At 37.2% G+C, this 17,834-nt stretch overlaps 1 protein-coding gene across 1 annotated transcript in view; it reads right to left on the reverse strand.

Annotated features, from left to right (window-relative positions):
• LOC127618310 (myoferlin-like) overlaps positions 1-17,834 on the reverse strand; it is a 44,698-nt gene that overhangs the window by 20,407 nt on the left and 6,457 nt on the right. Inside the window, exons 5-27 of the mRNA XM_052090692.1 lie at positions 14,484-14,592; positions 14,234-14,336; positions 12,813-12,967; positions 12,603-12,731; positions 12,167-12,229; positions 11,026-11,076; positions 10,884-10,914; positions 9,245-9,360; positions 8,094-8,220; positions 7,892-7,995; positions 7,736-7,804; positions 7,425-7,468; positions 7,092-7,174; positions 6,833-6,871; positions 6,154-6,278; positions 5,750-5,863; positions 4,884-5,061; positions 4,652-4,776; positions 4,442-4,551; positions 3,326-3,518; positions 2,958-3,113; positions 2,555-2,686; positions 2,261-2,424 (exon numbers count right to left, since the gene is read on the reverse strand). Of these exons, the coding sequence (XP_051946652.1) occupies positions 2,261-2,424; positions 2,555-2,686; positions 2,958-3,113; positions 3,326-3,518; positions 4,442-4,551; positions 4,652-4,776; positions 4,884-5,061; positions 5,750-5,863; positions 6,154-6,278; positions 6,833-6,871; positions 7,092-7,174; positions 7,425-7,468; positions 7,736-7,804; positions 7,892-7,995; positions 8,094-8,220; positions 9,245-9,360; positions 10,884-10,914; positions 11,026-11,076; positions 12,167-12,229; positions 12,603-12,731; positions 12,813-12,967; positions 14,234-14,336; positions 14,484-14,592 (2,520 nt within the window). The remainder of the gene's footprint in view (positions 1-2,260; positions 2,425-2,554; positions 2,687-2,957; positions 3,114-3,325; positions 3,519-4,441; positions 4,552-4,651; positions 4,777-4,883; positions 5,062-5,749; positions 5,864-6,153; positions 6,279-6,832; positions 6,872-7,091; positions 7,175-7,424; positions 7,469-7,735; positions 7,805-7,891; positions 7,996-8,093; positions 8,221-9,244; positions 9,361-10,883; positions 10,915-11,025; positions 11,077-12,166; positions 12,230-12,602; positions 12,732-12,812; positions 12,968-14,233; positions 14,337-14,483; positions 14,593-17,834) is intronic.

Raw genomic sequence — 17,834 nt, forward strand, 5'->3', positions numbered from 1 at the left:
TTCAGAAATATCAGGTCAGGGCAATTGTTTTATACACTGAATAAATCTATATAATCTAAAAAATATATAAGTTTTACGCATTTCAATATCATAAAAAAATTCCATCAAATTTATTGTGTAATTTTTAACTAAATTAAATAAATAAAACTTAAAATATTTGTTAATTCATTGTATTATTTTTTGCAATACATTTTTATTTCACTTTTTTACATTTTGCTGTATCATAAATAGATTTGTGTTTCACAAATGTTACAAATGTTTTTTTATACATTTTAATTGTGTCTTCTTTTTTTTTTTGTCTTAACTGACATAGTTATACTATTATGTTAAATTAATTGTATAACTTTTTTTTTCCTGGGCAATAGCACTGGAAATATTCAATAGCTTTTTTGAAACCAAGACAATAGACTTTCATATATAAACCTTCCTAGAAAAATACTGCCAAATGCCAACCTCGCTCCTATCTCTCACTTATGTCTTCACACACATAGAGTACATAAAACACTAACATACACTTTGACATACACATGACTACAAGGCCATAACACAGAACAGGGCATGGAGTGGGGTCACTGTAGGGAGATCTGCAGACTGAAACATGACCTCACTATATAAATACAGAGCAGATAGAGCCAGGCAGAGAGAGTGTGTTTATGTTACAGCAGGACTAATTGTACTTTTACCACAGTCACATTTTCATATATTTATATATTTATATATTAAATTGTGTATGTTTGACTTTATCTGCAACATCTTCCTTGTCATCTTATTGAAAGGTGAACAATGACACACAAAGATGGAAGTTTGTTGGTGTTTGTTGGAAAATCATCCCAGACTGCTCAAACTTTTCAAAGAAGCAACAGATGCTGATTGAACATGTTCAATCGGGGAAAACAGATGCCAACGTACGGCAGCAGGTTGAACACTATAATCTGGACAAAACCCAACAACTGTTGGATGCTGGTGTTTGTTGGGGCAGTGTTAATTGGGATTTGCACTACTTGCAACCAACTAGCAAACAGCAAATTTTGTTTCATGACATTGTTGAAAACACCAACTCAAACAGCTTCGTCATGCCAAAGAGGATGCTTACAGAAGTGGGAATAAAATATTGTACAACCATGCCAGAAAATATGAACAATTAAACTGCCTTCAGGACTTCCATAGTGCAAAAATGCATAAATATGTCTGTGGTGAGGGCTTGGTTGAGTGTCTGTCCAGGGAGAGGGGAAGTGGTAAGGATTCATCCTTGGGTGATAATTAAGTCTAAAAGCTGTTTCTTGTTGAAGTAATTTGGGAGGAGCGATAATAGAAGCCCATGCCAGAGCCCAGAGAGAGAGAATACTAAATGAGTGTGCTTAAAAACTATACAGACTATATTGTGAGTCAATAAAGTGTGATGTTACCTGAACCACACTTCCTCATTTCTGCAATGTCTAGACTTGTTACAATGTAATGTGCATATGTAAATTCACTCATATTTATTTCAATAACTGTACATACCCCAACCTTGTACATACACTACCACTTGCACATGTACATACGCCATTTTATGTTATATGTCCTATTTTCTTGTATGTCTATTAATACTCTTACCGTGTTTTATATTCTGCATCTCACTGTAATGTTCTGTGTACAATTGCTTGTTTCTCCTATCACCAAAAAAAGAATCCCTTGCGTATGTGTGCACACTTGGCAATAAAGCTCATTCTGATTCTAAAATTGTTTTAATTTTTTTAAAGGAATGAGCTCTTTGATGTGTTCCGCCTAAACTTCCTGCTTCACTAAGTACCTCAATATATCAACACAGGACAGAAAAATGTGCTTATGTAACCGGTCCAGCTTGACCCGCTACGAGCGGGATTCGAAACCAGTGTCAGCCAGCATGGGAGGCGGGCACGCTAACAAGGAGGCTAAAGGCAATACAGCTTCTAACCTTAGTCACTAGTGCGCCCCTTGAGGCCAGAGGAGTGAGGTTTACACCTACCGCACAGATATCATGTACATACTGGATCCCACTACATTTGTCAAGCCATTTCTTTTTTTAATGATGTTCAAAATAAAAGAGGTAGACGTCCACACATTGAAATTAACTTTGGAGCTTTAATTTCAGTGTCCAGACATCCAATTTGTTTTATCTCATAGACCATTGATAAAAAAGTAATCACAATAATAATCATAACAACAACAACAATATAAATATTAATCATCATTCAGATACCTGTCATTCATACAATATATTTTTCATTGATCAGCTTACCAGCGCTCTGGGTCGATGATCCAATCTCCTTCCCATACCCAGCCACGAGGAGGCATGAACCATTCCTGCTTCAGTTTTACCTTCCCAGTCATATCTGAAAACTTGTGGCGGCCAACAAGACCTGTGGTTCCCCACTTTCCAAAAACCTGAGCCTGGTTTTCATACTAAAAAAGGTGAACAGAGAGAGGCGCAATGTCTCTAAGGGAAGTTCCACACAACAGGCTATAACATAAACAGAACAATTGCTATATTATAAAGCTTTTATGTCAGTCTCCAATTAAAAGGAAAACTTACCATCTCTGCATATACACTGAATATTCCCTCTGCAAAGCTGTTGAACATCTTCTCATGTTCAGACAGACCCAGCCACATGTTCACACGCAGCAGCACTGGGATCTTGAGACCTTTGTTTTTGTCCATTGGGTACTGGAAACAATCTAATCTGTGTCAGTGTCCAGTTTAATCTGTTTTATGATTAGTGTCATGACTAATTTTGAAATGTATCTTTTTATAATACAGAGATGAAAGGAAATGGTGGGGAAATTAAAGTGGGAATTGTTGTGAGCAGGAGTCGCATTACCTGCATGTGCACTTATCAGGCTGCAATGTTTATTGTGTAAAATAATAACAGTGCTGTTATTTAGTATGCTGCTTGATGTGGTAATAATATAACTTTAATTTCAATGCTCCTCTCTACCTGCATGAATATGCTTTGTGTCCTGCCGCAGTACTTGCCACTGGCCTGCTCACTGTGGGTGGAGAAGAGAACCTGGTTGGCTGGAATACGTGCGTAAGCCACACGTTTCTCTCCTCTCAGCATCCATATGATAACATCAGGCATGCTGTTCTGAGGCTGCACCAAGAAATCAAATAAAAAATGTATGTTATGTTCATTCGACTAGGAAAGTCATGACACTAAACATAGAACAGGTGGTGGTTGAGGAGATTGCCCTTATACAATGTAAAGTGCTCTGAGTGCCTAGAAAAGTGCTATATGGATTTAAGAAATTATTATTATTGATATTATCATAATAAGCTTAGTGTAAAATGAGGCTGGATTCAAACCTCTTCTATGATCTGCTGTAGTCGCTCCAGCCAGTCCTCTATATCAACCATAGTGGCTTTGACATCAACAGCCTCATCCCTCATGCGAATGGCTGCCCCTCTGACACTGTCCAAGGTTTTGTCACGCAAATTCTTGATCTGAATATCAAGCGCAGTCATGTTTGGCTTACCCTCCAGATTTGGTACCTTGCAACTAATAGCAACAACATTCAAGTTAATTACATGTCTGACATGGCAGGCAAATCAAGTAGTAATGTAGAGCTGCACAATTAATTGAAATAAAATAGAAATCACAATATGTCCTAGGTGATTATTAAACTAAAAAAAACACCTTAGGGGCTGTTCACACTGGATGCATTTTTACATTCATCTGCCCTATTTTTAAATAATATTTATTTTAATGTAAACACACACTAGATTGATGTCTGTGATTGTTGTGTCTTGCTGTTGTTCCAGTATCTTGCACAGGAGAATCGTGTATTTAAAATGCATATCGAGACACCTGCAATTTGCCTAGCTTTTTGCTAGAAATAATAAAATGGTAATATTCAATATATAATAGTAATAATAATTCAGCATTATACTGCAATAATATATTTAGGTTTTTAAAAGGTTTCCAAAAATAACTGCTCGAATGAAAAGTGGATTGAGACAATATCAAGTGGACCAAAGAGATATCTGAGTCCACTTTTAAATCAATGGATTTTTATTACACTTCAGTTTATTTTTGTGCAAGCTGACATGACTTTGTTTGGTTCTAGTAAAGAAAACAAGTGTGAACACCCAAAAAAGCTTTTGCTAGTGGCAGTAGAGTGTGTGCAAAACATGACTTAATGAGAACTCCTGAATTTGAGAGCTTATATTTTACATTTTAAAAGATTGAATGCCTTTTTGTTATTTTAGCTAATACCTAAGCAGAAGCAATATGTGATGATAAACGTTTATCATATCACAGTATATTATCACGCAGTCTCAATATTTGTCAAAATATTCACAGGGATTTTTGTTCTTGACCAAATTGTTCAGACTTGTAGCACATTTTCCAAAAGACAATGCTGAGTAATCAAAAAAGGGGAGATAAGAAAGTTCCCTATCTTGTCCTTATCTGAGATATACCTAGTAAGATCATCGATGAGTTGAGTGATGAGCTTCAGCCAGGTCTCAGCAAGGTGAGAATCAGACACTTTAGCCAGGATAGCCGTCTTCAGAGAGATAATGTTGGATTGCTGAAGAACGCACCATGTTAAAAATGTGGTTGCTCTGATTCATTTACCTGTTAGCTAAAACAATGAAACTGCATGGAATGGGAATGCATTGAAATCATACCAGTCGGTCAGCGGTGTACTGAATGATGTTCACCGCATCTAAACGGTGACTAATGTCCTCCCAGAATGAAGTGAGGATAACAACTGGCTTAGAATCAGCCCAGGGCAAGTAATAATAATGATTTCCTATGGAAAAACACAATAGTCTATGAGTAAACTATGATGCAGTTATCAAGGGTTCATGTTTGTACTATTTGTATCTGTTGAAGCTATTGGCATTATGAGGAACTTACCATCAAAAACAGCACAGCTATATTGAGTGGTGGAGGCCAGAGGTTTGCAAGTAGAATCCAGTTTATTCCCATAGTTCCCAATGCTGACCTCGAACTGAATAGGTTCTCCAGGATCTTGCAGCATACAGGCACTGTGGAACACGGCACATAAGGAATACTTCCTTCTCCGTTGGAACTTCTGTACAGTAAGGTACATAAAACAAGAATTTTGAGAGACCTATTTTGTAATTATTGTTATTGTGATCTTTATTTTTTATTGTGATCCAGTCATTTCTTTTGGGGGGGGGGATCCACACATCTTATCATGTGGCTTGTTGAGCGCATTACCGCAGAGACCTAGCACGTGTGGAGGTTCACGCCATTCTCTGCGGCATACACCCACAACTCATCACGTGCCCGACCAAGAGCGAGAACCACATTATAGTGACCATGAGGAGGTTAACCCAACGTGACTCTACCCACTCTAGCAACCGGGCCAATTGGTTGATCTTTTATCTTAAAATTCCCTAGTCTTTTCGGAAAATGAAATTATGAAATGAAATGAATCGCCACGTACTATCACTTTTTAATCAATTTATTATAAAGGGGAAGTATAAAAGTCATGGTGAGAGACAAACCCAAAATAGTGAAATTTCAACACCCCATAACAATTTGTGAGAAGTAAATAAAGAGACACATTAAAAAAGTGTAAAGAGATTATATAGGATCTATCCTTTAAAAATAAATAATAATAATAATAATAATAATGTCATCTTTGTCATCTTTGGAAACAGAAAAGTTCCCCTAATTGGGGAACCACACATATTCAGATCAGTGTTAACTCTAGGAAGCACCAGAGGAAACAACTGGAAAAAGCTTGGTGGTACCTGTACAACCAAAATGTCATCATTTGGAATGTCTTCCAACTTCTCGTTAGTTTTGTCCTCCAGTTGAGTGGAAAGCTCAATCAGAACCCTCCCTCGATAGGCCACGCCTTCACCCTGAGGCACATAAAAATTTTTTAGCAGCTCTGACAACTGCCACACATTGTGCAACAGAAAACTGGCAGAGTGAATGTAAATGCTTGTTCATGCAATGTTTGCTCAAATTCTTTATGCAAAGCAATCCGTGAATAACAATATTATCTTCAAAGACAAGGTGTAACCGACATGTTTTCCTTCTCAGATTGTTGCTGGGATAACAGTCAAAATATTGGGTTGGCTCATATTCATTATATTCTGTCACTTAGCTCTCACCAACCCTGACACAGCCTTTTCTTCACAGCACTTACCTTGCCATTATTCAGCTCCTCATATGGGTCAGACAGCCCAGTAAATTCTCTTGGACTTCCATAAAGGTTAATATAACAAGGCCCAAAAGCTGGAAGAAAGCCAACCTTAGCTTCTGTGGTGTCCACTAAAAAGAATTGATAAGCAGAAAACAGGTTAATTAAAATGTAAATGTTCTATTGTTCAATAAATATGAATATTCACTTACATAAAATGTGAATATCACTTATATAAACAGAGAGTATAAAGTGAATAGATTAAAAGTGAAGTGTGTAATCTCTGCACTACTAGTGGCATTAAAGATAATTGCTTTTCAAGAAGTCAACCTATTAATGACCCAGTTATGGTTTTCTTTGCACATTAACCCTTTAATGTATACCTTGGGTCTTTAGTGACACAGGTTTTACACCAGATGCCCTTTTTGACACAATCCCCAGTAGCTGGGGTCTCTCACTAACACCTATGGGGCAATTTAGAATCTCCAATATACATAACCTGCATGTTTTTGGACTTGTGGGGGAAACTGGAGCACCTGGAGGAACCGTATGAGCCATCGTATGTAATAATATTTGATGAAACAATCATGCATTTATGGGTTAAACTATCATAGGAGAACATATTTTAACACACTTCACTTTTACTGTGCAATTAACTGAACTAGCTCCAGAAGATTCATAATACCATTAATGGAAGGAGGCAGCCCATTTTCTGAAGGCAATTCTGGTGAAGAAATAGAGGTTTAGACAGGATGCATAGCTTGTTTGACATTAAACCTTTATTAGTAAAAGCTCTTATTTCACAATAAGATTGATTTGAGCTGAGAGTAACAATTCAATGGCACTTCATTAATGTTCTTCTTATTTCTAATGTGGGATATTGTATAAATTAATTTGTACACATTCACATTTGTACATCATGAGATGCAAATAGAGAACCCTACCTTCAATTTCACATCCAGATGATGCTATTTTAGTCAGATTCAGATAGGTGGTTCCAATAACATCGTTTCTTGAGAGCCGATCCCTGTAGGCAAGGCAAGATAATGAATTACAGAAAAAATATTTGAAGAGAGAGGCAACAGGAAATGATAGAGAGATAAAGAGAGGGACAGGATTAGGAAAAGACACAAGCCAGACTCAAACTTATATCACCTGCATGAGCACCACAGCTCAATGTGTCAGAGCATGTGCGCAAACTGCTACAGCACCACCAAAGGTGAATAATCTTGAGTTTGTATGTATGTCAGACTCATTGCTGTATATTCGGAACTTACCAGTCATATAGAGTGAGCTTGATTCTTTCACACATTGATGGGAACTAAAAAGAAAGAGATATTGTGCTCCTTAAGCATTTTATTTCACACTTAAGGGAGAGTTCACCCTCAAATGAAAAGTTTTTATTTCTCAATGAACTATCCCTTTAATCCATTACTGTTCTGAGAGATGTTTGTAGTCATTCTACTTCTACTATTCTACTTCTAGGTCATTACCTTATCCTTGTTTGACTGATTGGGTTTTTATATTGTATGTATTCCATTTTTCTAGACAATGATTATTCGCTGTTACTAGGTTATACTCTTCCTACCTTAGCCTGCAGGTGAATGAGCTGATTCCACTCTGGATTGGCATTCTTCTCTGCGATCTTTGTGCACACCTTAAAAGACCACAAAGCAATTTCTCAAAATTCTTCACCAATCAGCCCTGTTCTTTAACAGTAAACACATTTAACTCTTCATTTTACCTTTTTGCCAGCAAAACTGACTTCTAGAAAAGGATCCACCAAGTTTTTCTTGTCATCTGTTCCACCAAATATGTTCTTTACTGTCTGGGCAAATGCATCATCCACTGAATATGATGTGAAAACAGAAAGAGGTTACTAACAATGGGACTGGCAATGGGAGAATAGGCCTATATGATTGTAGTAGTGATACTGTCAAATTTACTCTGTGGCATGTCTTCGGCACGGTAGATTTTCAGACTGAGCGTAGCCAATCGCAAAGCAACTCCAGTCGGCAGCAGCAGGTTGCTTTCAATGTCATCCTGTTCCTCATTCCCTTCTCTCTTTTCCACCTGACAAAAAAGTTAGTTATCTATACCAGAAAAGAGATAACAATGGAATCTTGGAACAATGGAACGCAAAATGTAATTTCAGGGTTCCTAATCCTCTAGACCAATGAATTTTCATGATTCACATTAAATTATATTTGTATGAATTTTCCAGTTGTTTATGACTACTGGGTAAGTATTTTTCTGACAGACAGGCAGACAGACTGGTCAATCTACAGACAGATAGAAAGGAAGCCTTTTAAAAATAAAATTATATATTTTTTAAATTCTATGTTTTTAAATGACTGTGGGAACTCTGTAATGAAATTTCACTTAAGAGAGTCTAGTAGAAATAAAATCATCATGTAAGCATTTCATCACAGCCACTAATTCTGTGAAGGTTCCCCATTCAGCCAATCATGTAGATTGGACTTTATGTTGTGTGAAGACATTTCACCACTTAACAGTGATAAAGTTATTTGAAAAGTGACATGAAATGATGGGAAATACAGTCCAGTTGCAAAACAATGAACTCCACCTCACACAGAACTTCTCTATTACATGACTTGTCAAATTAAAACTTAACAGTAATATACACTGGTGATAAAGCTATTCTGATACGTGGCAAAACATCTTATTAGAAATAAAGTCCAGTTGCAAAACTAATTACCTGAATCCTACCTACTAAGTAACACTTGTAGTCTCTACATGAACTAACATATAATAAATTGACAGCAGTGTACAGTTTACCCTGCAGGAAAATCTTAAGCTGGAAGCTGAGTTTCGGAACATGGTAGCTGGTTACCTGCTGGTCCAAGCTATTTATCTGCTGGTCTGACCTGGTATTACCTGTTCCAAGTTGGTCCATTAGCTGATCGACCAATGTTCCAAAAACCAGCTTGGCCACCTTGAGCTGGTTTGCTACTGGTCTAGGATGGTCTACAAGCTTGGCCCAGCTAGAAACCAGCTAGTTTACAGCAACCAGGTGTATTTTTAATGTCCATTCTTTTCAAACAATTTCAAGTGTGATATACACTTTGGGGCTTACCAGAGGCTCATCTCCAGTCCCTATTATGAACATGCTGACTTTCAGGTAACCTCTGGCTCCAGAGTTTGAGTCATCTGTGTCACTTAGCAGCAGCCACTTCCTCATGATTGCATGGCCTTTCAGGGTCACAATGCATCCCACAGATTATAATTATTATTTATTTCCTATTTATTATTATTATTATTATTTATTTTCTCCCCAATTTGGAATGGCCAATTCCCAATGTTCTCTAAGTCCTCTTGGTGACAGTGACTCGCCTCAATATGGGTGGCAAAGGACAAATCTCAGTTGCCTCATCTGAGACCGTCAATCCGCACATCTTATCACATGGCTTGTTGAGCATGTTACCACGGAGACAAAGCGCATGTGGAGGCTTCATGCTATTCTCCATGGCATACATGCACAACTCACCACGTGCCCCACTGAGAGCGAGAACCACATTATAGCAACCACGAGGAGGTTGCCCCATTTGACTCTACCCTCCCTAGCAACCGGGCCAATTTGGTTGCTTAGGAGACCTGGCTGGAGTCAGTCAGCATGCCCTGGATTTGAACTTGTGACTCCAAGGGTGGTAGTCAGCATCTTTATTCACTGAGCTATCCAGGCCCCCACCCCAAAGATTATTAAAGAAAAAACATCACAACCATAATACAACTCAGTTTGCCAATGCAATATGCATTTGTACTGATGTGGAAAAAAGCTTCAAAATTTTAACTGTACACAATTTTCTTTGTGTTGCACACCACAATTTAGAAACCAAATATAAAGGGAAAGTTCACCCAAAAATTACAATTATCTCGTCATTTTCTCAAACTCATGCCATTCCAGATGTGCATGACCTTTTTTCTTCTGCCAAACACAAACTGAAAAATTTCTCAGCTTTGTTGGTCAATTCAATGCAAATGAATGGTGGCCAGAAATTTGAAGCTCCAAAAAGCACATAAATGTGGCATACAAGTAATCAATACGACTCCAGTGGTTAAATCCATACCTTTAGAAGATATATGATAGGTGGGGATGAGAAAAAGATCAATATTTAAGTCCGTTTTTACTACAAATCTACACTTTCACCAGCTCTCCTAAGCACATTCAAGAGAGGACAGAGTTCTTTTTAGCAATTTACATTCTTCGTGCATGTCACCATCAACTAGGCAGGGAGGAGAAAGAAAAAAGGGAGGCATAAAGCAAAGGAAAATAATAAAAAATCATATATGCACAACAGCTCAGTAGATGGCATTATGCACAAAGCATGCAAATCAGCAAAAAACAAAAGAACTCTCGTGAATGTGCATAGTAGCTTTATTGTAAAACATTTTTTTTTAATATTGATTGTTTCACACCCACAACTATCATATTGCTTATGAAGACATTTAACCACTGGAGTTGAATGGATTATGTTGCCTTTATGTGTTTTTTGGTGCTTCAAAGTTCTGGACACTTCTGCTCATTTGCATTAAATGGACCAAGAGTGTTGAGACATTCTTCAAACAATATTTTTTGTGTTTAGCAGAACAGAGAAAGTTATTCACATCTGGGATGGCATGAGGGTGAATAAATGATGAGATAACTTTCATTTTTGGGTGAACTATCCCCTCAACACAGCACAACAGAGAATCCAACAATCAATTGGCAAACATACCAGGCTCATCGTAGACATAGCCAATGTCCAGCTGTTAAAACAGTGTTTGAAAACTTTGTAAGAATACATATTTTAAAGGAATTAGACATTAAAATACATTCCAAGCCTTAAAGCACATGTTAATCATTTTAGAGTGTTCTACCTTAAACTCCCCCATCAGACTGTCTGCTCTCAGAGAGTAGGCATTATACACCTAGATTTAAGAAAGAAATATAACTATTATAAGAAAGCCAATAAAAAAGTTCAGTAAACTCAGCCATGGTCCAACATTAAAAACTAGAGATCAAAGTACAACCTCTCTCTGAAAGAAATATTAGATTATATTAACTGTGTTTTAATGTATGATCTTGTACCACATATGCTGTGTAAGGTCATGTAAATCCCTTTATGATCTTTTCTCAGGTAAAGCAAAACCCAAGTGGAACACTTCGATTGACCTTTTACCTCGATTTGTCTGTGTGTAAACATATGCTCCAGTGTTTTGCCGACTTATTGAGTATGCGCATGTCTCGTGCGTGTGTCAGTTTACATTTTGACGTCAAGACCAGAGAAAAACCAGAAGTCGTCTCATGTAAACAGTTTTCTTACAATGTCTAGCTTTTATAAGGAGCAGATTTCTGACAGCCATCAGCTTTTTGATGTATATGTAGGCTTCTAAAATGTACTTACTGATTGTGACGAGGAGGAGGGCATGGCCGAGCCAAGATGGTGCACGACCAGCAATGAATCAGCTGATCAGTGAGAGAGCGAGATAAAGGGGAGCCGGGCTTATGCCAACGAGAACTATTCTTTCAGTAAACGCATGTTATTCTTACTCTGCGAGAAATTTAAGCGCAGCGTAGTTCTAGCGGGAAAACTAGCAGCTGTACATCATCGCACCATTAGATCGGAAACTCCTAGCCAATCACATGTAAGCCACTGATTTATAATTCTGCTCACAATCTATCATACTGCTGTTTCAGTGTGCTACCACGGCAACCTCCACCATCCCACCACCACCAGTTGAGTCCCGTCCTGCACGGGGGTAGGCTCCTCGCCCCTGCCTTCTATCTTGATGGATATGACGTTTCCGAGTACAACTTCTTCGGACTGCCAGACGGGGCTTACGCCAAAGAGAGACATTACGTTTCTGTTTTATATTCATCATATAAATGTCATCTTAAATTTCACTCAAGTCTGCTAGTCTTCTTGATAGAAATGTGTTTTATTGAAATGTTGTCCCAGGAGTATCTCATATTTGTGTAGATCTTGTTATGTCAAGTACATCCAAAGACACATCTTACCCGTATTATGATACTCTCATCAAAAAGTTCAGAGGGAAGCATGTTGACATTGTAGAAAAAAATCTGTGAAAACACTCACCTAAATTAGATTATGTTTAGAACATTGTATAAAAAAAAATAACACTGCAAGTCATGAAATTCTAATGAAAACAGCAGTTTTATTTCAAGACATATGGAGTGAAATTAAGTGATAATAGACTCACTGAAGTAAGTGAGGGACAGAAATATCAGGGGAAAAGTAAGGAAGTAGGCCAGGAGGAGCACTGCAGAGTGGGGCAGAGAAGACCAAAGCCACAAAGCAGTCCAGAGAAAGAGAGAGATTCTCTCTAAGAAAAAAATGAAAATTTGGTGACCAAAGACTATATAAGTTATGTTTAACAGGAGACAAGAAAATCTTATAGCAATACTGAGATGAGCTCACTGAAAACTAAAATACCTCATCAAAGTATGGATTGTTTCCTCTTCGGATCCTTGTTCTGTGCGTTTGTCTGCACACATTTATTTTTGCGACTGGCTTTATGTTATTCCCTGGCAACTGTCGTCCCTCGATAACTCGAACACGTATCTAAGTAACAACAAGATCGTTATTGGATTAAAGCCCTAAAAGCTCTTTCCATTAAAGAGATTTGTGGATTTGAAGGCATACCTGGAAATCTTGGGGTTTGTCGGCCAGGGTTCTTTGCTTCTTCCGAGTTGTACGAATAACCTTTTTTCCAGGCAGTCCAGAAGCTCCAGGTACTCCTGGCTCAGTCCCATCTCCTGCTTCTTCATCACTATCCACACCTTTCTCCTCTTCACCAGCTATTAGCCAAGCAAACAGATACTATACATACATGTATACACACTTTAAAAACATCTGTTGTTTATAAGTGCTATTTATTACATATATAACTCATCTTAAATGGAGACTGAGGCCGTGGAATTCCACAGAAAATTAGTAACTAATAAAGGTTTAATTCCACAGAAAATTTTCCAAATGCATGTCTGTCATTTGAAAAGTTCTAAACATTCACAAAGGTCTACATATCTCATCCCTTGCCTTTTTTTCTTATTTATTAAATGTTACTAAAAGAATAATTATTATAATGAACATATTGACAAATAAATGATTAAATATTGTTAAGTGCATAATCTGGCTATAATAATTTTGCAGCCAATAAAAGTGTATAACTCTTAGCTCCTTTCTAACTGATTTAGATGATTTCGTAAAAAAATCGTAAAATGTTGCTTATCTTAAAGGGGTCATATTGAAAGGCCAAGAAGTCTACTTAAACTATTAGTTGTCTGTTTCTTAAAAATAAACAGGTTGTTTTGCGACTGTACTTTTAAAACTTCCACATGTATGTAAATGACATCTTTCAGGACTTGCTAACCTGGATTGTACAAGTGAAATGCAACAATGCCCTGCCAAGTTGCTGAACACTGAATAGGTGTTGATATGTAAATGTGGACGGTCACATTTTAATGTGCTTAGAGTTCAGACATTAATAATGTGAAAATGTCTGTACGACCAATTTTTACAGCTTATACTAAATGGTTCGGATGAACTCGGAAAAGGAGTTTTGCATTGCATTAAAGTCAACATAGTGCATAAAACACTTTATATTACAGTGTCCCTGTTACACATATTACATGTTACTATTATTAATTACTATAGTAACAACAATAACAATCTGTAAGTAAAAGCAGCTCTACAAAATAATTACTCAATAATTACATGCAATAGTAAATGCATGTAGTTCATTTGTAATAATCAGCAATTACCTATGTTAATACACAGTAACATGAACAGTGGAAAATAAAGCATTACCAAATATCCACTGTTCTATGCCATATAATTATCTGTTATCATTATATCCAGATAATAACTATTTGAGCACAGGGAGTCAATAAGAAAAGTTCAGTCAAGTGTCCTTTGTGTTTTGAGAGATCCATGTTTTGACTCTCATTTGCATCATTTTCATACTCTATGTAAACACAAATGCCAACAACCTTCCTGGCCAAAACAAACATATATGTAAGACAAATAGTAAAAATAGTAAAAAAAAAAAAGTAAACCAAGAAAACCTCCAGTTTCTCCGGTGTTGACTCCATCTCTGACACTTTGATCATTTGGGTTTGGGACAGTACTTGGAGGGGGCTCATAATGGATAATTAAATTGATAGTGGTCTGAAGAAGTAAATACAGAAATGCACAGTTAAAATCTGAATATCCAAAGCTGGCCAACGTATTTAAGTTGGAAATCAAGCAGCATACAATAATTATGTTTGCTTAAGTCACATAAAATATAAAAAACTAAGAAGAAAAAAAGATTACCCCAATTTCTTGCTTTTTCTCATTAGTGAGAGGAATATTCTTTGAAGGTAGAGATCTAGTCTGACCAGCAGCCAATTCTTTCAGAGAGATATTTGCTGAACCAATAAACCTAGAAAACAGAAAAAAGCTTAAATTAATTTTTATGCTTAAAGTGATAGTTCGCTCAAAAATGAAAATTCTCTCATAATTTACACATCCCAGATGTGTATGACTTTCTTTCTTTTCTAGAACACAAATTATGATTTTTAGAAGAATATTTCAGCTCTGTAGATCCATACAATTCAATTGACTGGGTGCCAAATGTTTGACGCACCAAACAGCACATAAAGACAACATAAAAGCAATCCATGTGACTCCAGTGTTTTAATCCATATCTTCAGAGGTTATATCATATGTATTGATGAGAAACCAATATTTAAAGGAGCAATCAGTAATTTTGCTTTCATTAAAAATGTTTTACTGTAATTTTGAAACATGTATAAAATCATGACCACTCACATGAGATGAATGACTGAATGAATGAATGAATGAATGTTACATTTATATAGCACTTTTCTGACACTACAATCAAAGCGCTTTACACAGTGAACAGGGGAGTCTCCTCAACCACCACCAGTGTGCAGCATCCACCTGGATGATGTGATGGCAGCCATAGTGCGCCAGAACGCTCACCACACACCAGCTATTGGTGGAGAGGAGAGAGTAGAGTGATAGAGCCAATTAATGGATGGAGATGAGGACTATAGTCATTTTAGTAAACTTATAAAAGCTGTTCTATTCCACATGGGGCAAGGGCACCCTCATGGGGGCTGCCATTTCAGAATCATATGACCAGTTGAATACAAATACATCTTAGTAACCTTGTTATTGGAAACTTTCACTATTGTATTAAATTAATCATAGCTGATTGTGATTAGTGTATTTCCACAATGGCATTTGTAACTGAAAACTGTTGATTTGGAATAATGCTGCATCTACACCACAAGGTGTCACTGTAAGTCCAAGATGACACAAACAAAAGGTTACCAAGCGCACCTTTAAGTCCTTTTTTTTCTCCCTGTCCAGTAGGGGCTGATGTGCATGAAGAATATGAAACACCAAAAACTCAAAAAGAATGTGAAAGTTAAATTGGAGTTTGAATGAGCAGGAAGCAGAATTTATAGTAAAAAAGGACTTAAATATTCATCTGTTTCTCACCCACACCTATCATATCACTTCTGAAGACAGTGATTTAACCACTGGAGTCTTATGGATTACTTTTATGATGACTTATGTGATTTTTGGAGCGTCACAATTTTGGCACCTATTCATTGTATGGACCAAAAGAGCAATTCTTCTAAAAATGTGAGTTCAGGAGCAGAAAGAAAGTCATACTCATCCCAAATGGCAATATTGAGAGAATGTACATTTTTGGGTAAACTATTCCTTTAAATTGCACTCTGTGTTTATGAAATTCTGTGCTTTTGGTTATAATACAGTAAATACCATATATATTAACATCATGAAACCCACAACTTTGAGACAATGGTTCAAAACTTAAATCATAAACTTGGGGAAGCACAGTTGTGTTTTTAGCAACATATATAACATTATTTGGTTTCACTTCAGCTTTTCTCCTTCTAGACAAGTCCAGTCAGAAGACTCAGAATTCTCTGTATGAGAGCTCACTTACACCTGAAATAGACCATTTGTAGTTTTGCAATTAATGGTGAATCAGGGTGACATAGCAACATGATTTAAAATAGCTTGGGTGGGTAAAACCACCAAATTTCAACATGAGAGGTGATGATCGCCTCTTTCCTATTATCACAGCTACTGAACTTTGTCCAGAAATAAGGATGTAAAGAAAATAATAATAAAAAATAAAAAAACAGCAAACTTTGTGTTTGTTTTGTGTGCAAACTTGTATTTTTAAATGTCCACATATAAAAAAAAATAAAAAAAATGATTATGTTTGAGCCCTAACGTTTAGACATTTCTTTGTTTTACTGTATCTGATTCTATGACTGCCTTTGCTGAATTCAAAACTTGCACTGACTGTAATTACTTAGTCTTAGACAAGGAATTGTAGTTAGATGTTTTATTATTAGAGAGTTGAACTAACTTGCTTTATCTATTTATATGAGTGTGTGTGTGACTGTGTGAAAATGACACGGTTAAGGTTAACAAAGGCATTATATATGTGCTATATAAAAGCATACATTTGTGTATGTGATTGTGTGTGGAGCCACATTCTATACTTTTGTAGAATTTGTATAATGTTGGTCAAGAATTTCTCCACTCCAAACATATGTGTTGTCATTGGTTAATCATGGCTGTGCCATCAATACTGTGATGCTTTCTAAATTACCAGGTTTGAAGCTTAGTTTCCATGGTCTAGGTTGACTTGATATGGAGCTTTGTGAATGTTGTCTACAAAGTACATACAATTATTGTACAAAATGTTTAAAGAGTAAAGAATATGTGTTTTCCACGATAGGTTCCATTTAAATAATTGTGTTGCCATTCTGGTTACTGTACAGCAGATACAAAAGCTATTTTTATAACATTGGAAAGATCGCTGGTATGGAATCAGAGGAAGTTATCAGCTGTAAGTAATTACACTTGACCACAAACATGTGTGTCAGATAGAGGGGACAGAAACAAACAACTTCAGAGTGGGGAAGGCTGTGAAGACACACACACACACACACACACACACACACACACACAAACATAAGTCACTTGTTTAAATGACTGGCGTCCTGTTGCTCATCAGCAAATGCTTTGAGAGGCTAATCAGAGATCACATCTGCTCTGTGCTGCCCACCTCATTGGACCCATTGCATTACCACAACAACCGCTCCACTGATGATGCCATTGCATCTACAATACACACTGCTCTGTCCCATCTGGAAAAAAGGAACACGTATGTGAGAATGCTGTTTGTAGACTACAGCTCAGCATTCAACACCATAGTGCCCTCCAAGCTTGATGTGAAACTCTGGGCTCTGGGCTTAAACAGCTCGCTGTGCAGCTGGATCCTGGACTTCCTTTCAGGCAGACATCAGTTGGTTAGAATGGGCAGCAACATCTCCTCATCACTGACCCTCAACACTGGAGCCCCGCAGGGCTGTGTTCTCAGCCCAGTCCTGTATTCCCTGTACACACATGACTGTGTGGCAACACATAGCTCCAATGCCATCATTAAGTTTGCTGACAATACAACGGTGGTAGGTCTGATCACTGACAATGATAAAACAGCCTACAAAGAGGATGTGAACACTCTGACATGCTGGTGTCAGGAGCACAACCTCTCCCTCAACGTCAGTAAGACCAAGGATCTTGTAGTGGACTTCAGGAGGAAAGACA

This window comes from Xyrauchen texanus, chromosome 24 (assembly GCF_025860055.1).
Source record: "Xyrauchen texanus isolate HMW12.3.18 chromosome 24, RBS_HiC_50CHRs, whole genome shotgun sequence".
NCBI lineage: Eukaryota > Metazoa > Chordata > Actinopteri > Cypriniformes > Catostomidae > Xyrauchen > Xyrauchen texanus.